Source organism: Penaeus chinensis, chromosome 34 (assembly GCF_019202785.1).
Source record: "Penaeus chinensis breed Huanghai No. 1 chromosome 34, ASM1920278v2, whole genome shotgun sequence".
Classification (NCBI taxonomy): domain Eukaryota; kingdom Metazoa; phylum Arthropoda; class Malacostraca; order Decapoda; family Penaeidae; genus Penaeus; species Penaeus chinensis.
Window position 1 is genome coordinate 753027 of NC_061852.1, and position 10000 is coordinate 763026.

General features: G+C 38.8%; 1 protein-coding gene across 1 annotated transcript in view; it reads right to left on the bottom strand.

The window, feature by feature from the left end:
* Nucleotides 1–10000, bottom strand: part of LOC125043468 (nascent polypeptide-associated complex subunit alpha, muscle-specific form-like) — a 52831-nt gene that overhangs the window by 20728 nt on the left and 22103 nt on the right. The window contains exons 4-7 of the mRNA XM_047639558.1: nucleotides 8419–8553; nucleotides 6942–7087; nucleotides 5643–5825; nucleotides 2029–2130 (exon numbers count right to left, since the gene is read on the bottom strand). Coding sequence (XP_047495514.1) covers nucleotides 2029–2130; nucleotides 5643–5825; nucleotides 6942–7087; nucleotides 8419–8553 — 566 coding nt within the window. The remainder of the gene's footprint in view (nucleotides 1–2028; nucleotides 2131–5642; nucleotides 5826–6941; nucleotides 7088–8418; nucleotides 8554–10000) is intronic.

A 10000-nucleotide genomic window follows, 5' to 3' on the forward strand; every position in this document is an offset into this window, starting at 1 on the left:
AAAAGCTAAAAAAAAGGGGAAAAATATATATATATTTCTAAAAAAAAGAAACATGGACACAAATATACATTTATAAACAACACATAACATTAATCAGCTAATCTATTTTGCTCTAAGCTATCGAGGAAAAAGCTCAGGCAGACACATCAAGATAGAGAGAGAGAGAGTGTAAACCATGTTATTGGTTTTAACAATATAATCCATTAGTGACTTGCTGTACTAGGCTAATAATCTGGCGAGCGAGAGGAAGGGGAATAGAGGGGAAGAGGTATTAAATCACAGGTAATCTCAGGTAAGAAAGAGGGGGAGAGATTAAAAAGATTTGAAAAAAAAATATATAGATATAAAAAAAAAATAGGAGGTGAAGGTGGGTCACCTGAAGAGATACGTATTTTTTTTTTTTTTTTCGATTTCACTGTTATCCATGTTATCATTTTCTTTCATTCATAACTTTCTTCGTTCTTTTTCCTCTCTTTTTTATTTCTTATTATTGATTTTATTTCTTTCGGTTCATTTACTTTCGATTTGTTACTGTGTTTAGAACGGGATGGAATGCACATAAACGTCTTACTTTATAACTGATATTTTTTATTGTTATGTTACCATCATTATTCATATATATCTAAGATTAGAAAGTTAATGCACTTTATTTTAAATACATAATTATCCTTCACTCACAAGTGAATTAATACAGTCTTTATTCTGTGGGAGGACTAAATGATAATAAAACTTTTTTAAAGTTTCTGCAATCTCGCCTAAAACAACAAATACTTAATTAATTATTCCTAATTATGTCATTGGTTGATTTCAGAATAAACTGTTACCTTAAAATCTCTATTTTGTTATCGTATTAATTTCGAAATCCTTTTGGATCGTGACAAAGCATTATTTTCCTTCTGCTATATCCTAACTCTGAAAATACTTTATATAATATACCATATACTTTTATTATTAATTTGCTATCATATTCGCATGATATTTTTTCTATCTTTCTCTTTCAATTGAGTTATTTTGTTTCTCTCATCTTTTAATAAATAGAACAAAGGTTGAACCGAAAGCTTCATCGCAATGATTTTTTTTTTTATGGAACTTTTGAATTAGCAAATAAATAAACAAAAATAAATGAGATTCATAGCAGTATTTTAGAGAAATAACAAAGGCGAATTATTTTTAATTTCACCTTAGCATTTTATAAAAATCGAACTGATTAAAATAAATCAAAATATGTTGAACTTCAATTCAAGATTAAGATTAATCAACACATACTTTGATTTCTTATGTTTATATATTTCGTCTATCCAGCTTTGTTATCTCTCTTGCTTAACTTTATGAGCGTAACAGATCTGTTTTAAAGGCAAATAGATAAAGAAATGGAAATTAAGAGTGGATGAGAAATCATGAAAGTAAACTAATATATATACATATATATATATATATATATATATATATATATATATATTGCATCATATATTTACTAAACAAACTAAATTCGATTTCTTACGCCACACTATACAAACAAAAAATAACAAAACATATTAAAGATAGAAAACGGAAAGAAAACGGTCAATCCCAACGAGCGTCTTTTGTTTCTTTCTTCTGCAAAATAAAACGAAAACCGCACACTACATGCCCATGCCTCACATACGACACGACATGACACGGAGACGAGACGACACACACACACACACACAAAAGAACATGCAGACGACACGACACGACGGCAAAACAACATGCCCCACAACACAAGAACATGCAAAAAACGAACAAACGACACCACACGACCTCACAAGAACACGAAACACGGCACGACACGACGCGACGCGACCTCACACGAAACACGAACACGAAACACGACCTCACACGAAACACGAACACGAAACACGACCTCACACGAAACACGAACACGAAACACGACCTCACACGAAACACGAACACGAAACACGACCTCACACGAAACACGAACTCGAAACACGACCTCACATGAAACACGAACAAGAACACGAACACGAACATGCACAAGAAGCTCACCTCGCACATCTGCTCGTCCGCGATCCTTCTCTCCTCGGCGACTTTGGTGATGGAATCGGCCAGTTCTGATTCGACCACATTTCTCACTGTCTTAATCCTCTCCTGAAGGAAAGGGTTTCCGGGGGCTCAGGGCTCATGCGTGACTGGAGGGGGGGTCAGGGACGGGGGGGGGAATGAGTGAGGGACGGGGGGGGGGATGAGTGATGGACGGGGGGGGGGGGGGGGTAATGAGTGATGGACGGGGGGGGGGGGGGTAATGAGTGATGGACGGGGGGGTGGGGGGAAATGGGGGTTAATGAGTGAGTGAGTAATAAGTGAGGAACTTGGGGGGGTAATGCGTGAGTAATGAGTGAAGGACTGGGGGGGGGGTAATGAGTGAATGATAACTGAGGGATTGGAGGGAGTAATGAGGGAGGGACTGGGGGGGGGTGTTCTTTACTCATCAGTGGGGGGGGAGGGGGAGGGGAGCTTTTTTACCCGTGAATGAGGGGCTGCGTAGATACACTCATTAAATCGTGAATGAGACAAACACCAGGTTTTACTCATTCGCCAACCATGAGGGAGAGGCAAGCTTTTTTCTACGCTTTATTCAAGAGTAACATTACCTCATTTACTCATAGATGAAATTTCACTCATTCTTTACAAAAAAAAAAAAAAAATAAATAAATGACTTGTTCTCCCAGCATCCAAGGAAGTTCTCATAATGTGCTCATAATATATCTCACTCATTAACATAAAGGTATTGTGAGTCTTGGCAACTCCTCACTCACGGGAAAGTCTCCTCATATTTTACTCACCATTATGTCTATTTCTCCTCTCCTATTATCTTCCATTCATTCTTTTTTTCATTATTTTTTTTCGATTTTAAAACAATACCTTATTTCATCAACAATAAATCCAATAAATAATTAAAAACGGGAAAAAAATGTATCATTCAAAAAAACAAAGAAAAACAATTCATTAATAACAAACTCATAAATCCCAGTTTCAAAAAAAGGAAATAGTTTACTTTAATGACAAAACAAAATTTAAGAAAAATAAAAACAAATATTCTACCCAAAATTTTCCATTCGAAACGCTTTATAAATTCCCATTTCCTTTCCTTTATTCTTTTTTCCCCTTTTCTCTCTCTTTTTCTTTGCCACATTCAAATGCGGTTTTTTTCTGCATCTTCTTTATTCCTTTATTTATTCGTATTCTCACTTCCTTCATTTCTTTTCCTTTATTACTTTTTTTTTTTTTTTGCATCTTTTTATTCCTTCCTCTTCCTCTTTCTTTTTAATTCCTTATTTATTCCTATTTTCACTTCCTTTCATTTATTCATTTTTTATTAATTATCTTTATCATTTTTTTCCCTCTTCTTTCTCTTTTCCTTCCCCGAATATTTTTTGCATCATTATCCCTTTCTTTTTTTCTCTTTTCCTCCCTTCTTTCTTTCTTTCTTTTTAGTTTTATTTCTCTTTCTTTCTTTCTTTCTTCGCCAAAGGCCTTTTCGTCACGGGGAAAAATGCGGATTTGCTTAAAAGGGTTTCTTGATTTCCGATGCCAATGCGCGATAATTTCGCTTCGTACCGGGAACCTTTTTCTCCAATTTTTTGTCTTTTTTTCATCATATATGTTCTTTCCTATCGTTATCTTCGTCTTGTTTTTTTTTTTATCTCTCTCTCCTTTCTCTGTCTCTGTCTGTCTGTCTGTCTGTCTGTCTGTCTGTCTGTTTCTCTCTCTCTCTCTCTCTCTCTCTCTCTCTCTCTCTCTCTCTCTCTCTCTCTCTCTCTCTCTCTCTCTCTCTCTCTCACTTTCTCTCTCACTTTCTCTCTCTCTTTCTCTGTCTCTCTCTTTCTCTGTCTCTCTCTTTCTCTGTCTCTCTCTTTCTCTGTCTCTCTCTGTCTCATTCTCAGTCTCAGTCTGTCTCAGTCTCAGTCTTTGTCTCTGTCTCTGTCTCTGTCTCTGTTTCTGTTTCTGTCTCTGTCTCTGTCTCTGTCTTTCTCTCTGTCTTTCTCTCTCTCTCTCTCTCTCTCTCTCTCTCTCTCTCTCTCTCTCTCTCTCTCTCTCTCTCTCTCTCTCTCTCTCTCTCTCTCTCTCTCTCTTTCTCTCTCTCTCTCTCTCTCTCTCTCTCTCTTCCTTTTTTTTCTTCCTCTTCTTCCAGTTCTTCTTCTTCTTGATTTCTTTCTTTTTTTATGCTTCTTCATTCAATTTTCTTTTTTTTTCTACTTCTTCTTTTTTGTACTTCTTATTATTTTCTGTATTTTGTTCTCCATTTTTACTATTTCTTCGTCTTCAACTTTTCTTCGTCTTCTTTTTCATCTACTTCTTTTCTTTTTCTCTTCTCTCTTTTCTTCATCTTCACCTTAATCTTCTTCTACTTCTACTTATTCTTATTCTCCTCCTTCTTTTCTTTCTTCTCCTTCTTCTTCTCGTTATTATTTACATTCATCTTTATCTTCTTCTTAGCTTCTCATTCTTAATCTATATCTACATCTACATCATGTAATTATCACTATTATCATCATTATTATATTATTGTTATTATTATTATTATTATCATTATTATCATTATCATTATTATTATAATTTTCCTGCATATTCATCTTCTTCTAATACGCCTCCTTCTTCATCTATATATACATCTACATCTTTTACTTCTTCTTCTTCTTCTCCTTTTCCTTCACCTTCTTCTTCTTTTCTTTTTCCCCTTTTTCATTTTTTTATATCTTCATCTTCATCTTCATCTTCATCTTCATCTTCATCTTCATCTTCATCTTTATCTTTATCTTTATCTTTATCTTTATCTTTATCTTTATTTGTATCTTCATCTTCTGAGTCCCTTCTATTTTCTTCAAATGAACTGCTATGATTTATGATCGAAAATTCCGACTATCAGGATTTGAATTTAATTGTTTTCCGAATGACAGCTTCTTGAATGAGATCGTCGGTTCCTTTGAATATTAGGATCATCGCCGGCGAATGTGTGTGTGGATCGTTTACTATTATTATTATCAATATCATTAATATTTTATTTATATTTTTCTTTAATTATTATTATTATCATTTTTATTATTATTATTATCAGAGTTATCATACACATATAATATACATGTATGTGTGTGTGTGTGTGTGTGTGTGTGTGTGTGTGTGTGTGTGTGTGTGTGTGTGTGTGTGTGTGTGTGTGTGTGTGTGTGTGTGTGTGTGTGTGTATACATATAAATATATGTGTGCGTGTGTGATTATTATTATCATTTATCTCGTTCTTCGACTCATGTTCTTCTTCTTTTTCTTCTTTGTCTTTTCTCTCTCTCCTTTTCATACTTTCCGGTCAAATTTCTATTACGCCATCACTTTCTTTTTCATACTAGCCTTATAAATAGTAGCTTCTTTATAATACTTATTTCATTTAAAACATTTTATACATTGTACAACAAATAAAAACAAATCGTGATATTATACTCACTCTTTTTTCTTTTTGTATTTCCTTAAGAATAGTAATAAAAACACACAAACAAAAAAAAACAAAAAAACAATATCTTTTTAAAACGTTCTTTCTTCAACCATATTTCACTCATTGGATGACCCAAGTGACCCCCTCCTCGATTTACAATTTCCCCCCGATTTCTTACCTCTGCCTTCCTCTCCCTCTCTTCCAGCTTCTTCTTGTGGTCCTTCTCCATCTCCCTCAGCTTCCACTCGAAGTCTTCCATCAGCTGTTGTTCGCGCGTGCTGTTCATCGTCGTCATGTTCTGCAGTTCCTTCTCGAACGTGGCGATGAGCTCTTCCCGTTCTGCTGCGGCTTCGTCCAAGGCCTGGGGAGCCAGAGAAGAGTGAGAGAGGGGAGTGAGAGAGGGGAGTGAGAGAGGGGAGCGAGAGAGAGGAGTGAGAGAGGGGAGCGAGATAGAGGGAGAGATTGAGGGGAATTGATAGTTTGGTTGTGGAAGTCAGAAACGCGGGAGGAGGGATGGGGAGAGAGAGAAAGAGAGAGAGAGAGAGAGAGAGTGTGAAGAGAGAGAGAGAGAGAGAGAGAGAGAGAGAGATAGAGAGAGAGAGAGAAAGAGAGAGAGAGAGAGAGAGAGAGAGAGAGAGAGAGAGAGAGAGAGAGAGAGAGAGAGAGAGAGAGAGAGAGAGAGAGAGAAGAGAGTGAAGAGAGAGAAAGATATTTTTTTTCCTTTTCACAAAGAATGATTCAGAAGCAAAGACAATAGGAGAAAGAAAACATTTACGCATATGAACAAGAAGCAATCCGAACAGAAAATATCATCCAACTTGCTAGATTTTCTTTATATAAACAAAACAAAACAAAAAAAGCAAGTGGAAACACAGAATACAGAATAATATATACAACACGAAATACATCACATCATAGGCTATGATCCATGACCTACCACACCTAGTAAATGTATTTTCTTGTATTCCTGAGAACCTTGCATTTTGACTGAAAAGACTCAAAACCCTTGACCTGTATTTTCTATAATGATACGCTGTTCTTTTTGTTTTTTTTTTCTTTCTTTCTTTCATTCATTCTCGAACATATAAATAGGGGTATGGGCGAGAATATTATGATAGTATTAAGATAAGGGAAAGAGGGAGCGAGAGAGATAATGGAAAGGAAAAGGGGAGAGGGAGGGAAGGAGAGAATGAGAGAACGAGAGAATGACTGAATGAGAGAATCAAGAGAGAGAGAGAGAGAGAGAGAGAGAGAGAGAGAGAGAGAGAGAGAGAGAGAGAGAGAGAGAGAGAGAGAGAGAGAGAGAGAGAGAAAGAGCGAAGCAATCAAGACAAATCGAGGAAAAAGAAAGAAAGAAAAAAAACGAAAACACCAAAAGAAAAACAATCTATCCCTACCCCCTTTCAAAACCACCCTCGCCCATTTTCCCCACCCACCCACCCTCCCCCCCAACCCCCTAGCCCAACCCTCAACTCACATCCTGAATAATCTTGATCTCCTCGTCTCTCTCGGCCTCCATCTCGAGAATCTGCTTGTTGAGTTTCTCCTTGTCCTGTTGGCCAGCTCTCAGCCGCTCATCCATCACGCGAAGACGAAGCTCGAGCTCTTCGATTCTGTCGCTCTCTGTGGGAAAAGGTGAGGGGGGGTTGTCTTTTTTTATCTTTATTCTTCATTTTCATCTTCTTCTTCTTCTTCTTCTAGTTCTACTTTTTTCTTGTGTATTGTACATCTCTATATCCTTAAACATCACCATTTATTCATTATCAACACCATTGTTTTTCTCATGTATCAACACCATTTGTTTATATAATTCACGACACTTTCTCTCATATGTCAACACTGGTTCCATTTTCACCACCGTGTATCACTGTAATTGTTTTAGATCATTTACACTGCTTGTCACATTTACACAGTCGTTTCAATTGTCTGCATCATTTCCACCACAATCTCTCATGCATTATCAAATATTTACATAATTTACGCCACTATATCTCATGCATTCCCAAATATTTACATAATTTACACCACTATCTCTCATGCATCCCCAAATATTTACATAATTTACGCCACTATCTCTCATGCATCCTAAATATTTACATAATTTACGCCACTATCTCTCATGCATCCCCAAATATTTACATAATTTACGCCACTATCTCTCATGCATCCTCAAATATTTACATAATTTACGCCACTGTCTCTCATAATTTACGCCACTATCTCTCATGCATCCCCAAATATTTACATAATTTACAATACTATCTCTCATGCATCCCCAAATATTTACATAATTTACGCCACTATCTCTCATGCATCCCCAAATATTTACATAATTTACGCCACTATCTCTCATGCATCCCCAAATATTTACATAATTTACGCCACTATCTCTCATGCATCCTCAAATATTTACATAATTTACGCCACTGTCTCTCATAATTTACGCCACTATCTCTCATGCATCCCCAAATATTTACATAATTTACAATACTATCTCTCATGCATCCCCAAATATTTACATAATTTACGCCACTATCTCTCATGCATCCCCAAATATTTACATAATTTACGCCACTATCTCTCATGCATCCCCAAATATTTACATAATTTACGCCACTATCTCTCATGCATCCTCAAATATTTACATAATTTACGCCACTGTCTCTCATAATTTACGCCACTATCTCTCATGCATCCCCAAATATTTACATAATTTACAATACTATCTCTCATGCATCCCCAAATATTTACATAATTTACGCCACTATCTCTCATGCATCACCAAATATTTACATAATTTACGCCACTAACTCTCATGCATCCCCAAATAATTACATAATTTACGCCACTGTCTCTCATAATTTACGCCACTATCTCTCATGCATCCTCAAATATTTACATAATTTACACCATTATCTTTCATTCCTCAACTAACATTATTTAACTACACTTACTGTTCTCGGCTGCGAGTTGGGTTTGAAGTGACTGGTTTTTCTCCTTCGCTGCTTCAAGGTCCTCCTCGAGCCTTTGGAGTCTCATCTTGTGCAGCTCAACCTCGTTCTTGGAGTACTGGAGTTCCACCTTGAGGCCTGGAAGAAGGGGAGAAAGGTGAGAAAACTGGAGGATGTGTTGCTCTTCTTCTTCTTCTTCTTCTTCTTCTTCTTCTCAATGTGAATACAGATGAAAAATGTAGGTAAGTAGATAGGTAGGTAGCCCTTCCTTCCGGCCTTTCTTTTTCCCTCATTCACTCACTCGCTCAACTCACCTCCTTCCTTCCTTCCTTCCTCCTTTCCTCCTCCCTCCCTCCCTCTCTACCTCCCTCACTCTTTCCTCCTTCCATCTCTGCCTCCCTCATTCATTCCTTCTTCCCTTGTCCCTCCCTCCCTCCCTCCTTCCTTCCTACCTTCTCTCCTTTTCTCCTTCTCTCTCCCTCCCTCCCTCCTTCATTCCTTCTTCCCTTGTCCCTCCCTCCCTCCTTCCTTCCTACCTTCTCTCCTTTTCTCCTTCTCTCTCCCTCCCTCCTTCCATCCTCCCTTCCCTCTCACCCCATTCCATCTGGTTGCCATCATCAGCACAGCCTCTAGTAAAAATATCTACGTGAGAATTGACGCCCAAGTCGGCACTGGGACATGCGGGGCAACTCAAGGAGGAAGAAGGATGTGGGGTGTATGTGGGCATGTGGGTATGTGGGGAGGATGTGGGTATGTGGCTATGTGGGGAGGATGTGGGTATGTGGGGAGGATATGGGTTTTTGGCATGTGGGTATGTGGGGAGGATGTGGACATGTGGGTATGAGAGTGAGGATGTGGGTATGTGGGGGAGGATGTGGGTATGTGGGTATGTGGGGAGGATGTGGGTATGTGGGTATGTGAGGGAGGATGTGGGTATGTGGGGAGGATGTGGGTATGTGGGTATGTGAGGGAGGATGTGGGTATGTGGGCATGTGGTTATGTGGGTGAGGATGTGGGTATGTGGGGAGGATGTGGGTATGTGAGGGAGGATGTGGGTATGTAGGCATGTGTGTATGTGAGGGAGGATGTGGGTATGTGGGGAGGATGTGGGTATGTGGGTATGTGAGGGAGGATGTGGGCATGTGGGGAAGATGTGGGTATGCGGGTATGTGAGGAAGGATATGGGGAGGATGTGGGGACGTGGGGGAGGATGTGAGTATGTGGGTGAAGATGTGGGTATGTGGAGAGGAAGTGAGTATGTGGGGAGAATGCGGACATTAGGGGTATGTGGGGAGGATGTGGGTATGTGGGTATGTGAGGGAGGATGTGGGTATGTGGGTAGGATGTGGGTATGCGGGTATGTGATGGAGGATGTGGGTATGTGGGGAGGATGTGGGTATGCGGGTATGTGACGGAGGATGTGGGTATATGGGGAGGATGTGGGTATGCGGGTATGTGAGGGAGGATGTGGGGAGGATGTGGGGACGTGGGGGAGGATGTGGGTATGTGGGTGAGGATGTGGGTATGTGGGGAGGAAGTGAGTATGTGGGGAGAATGCGAACATTAGGGGTATGTGGGGAGGATG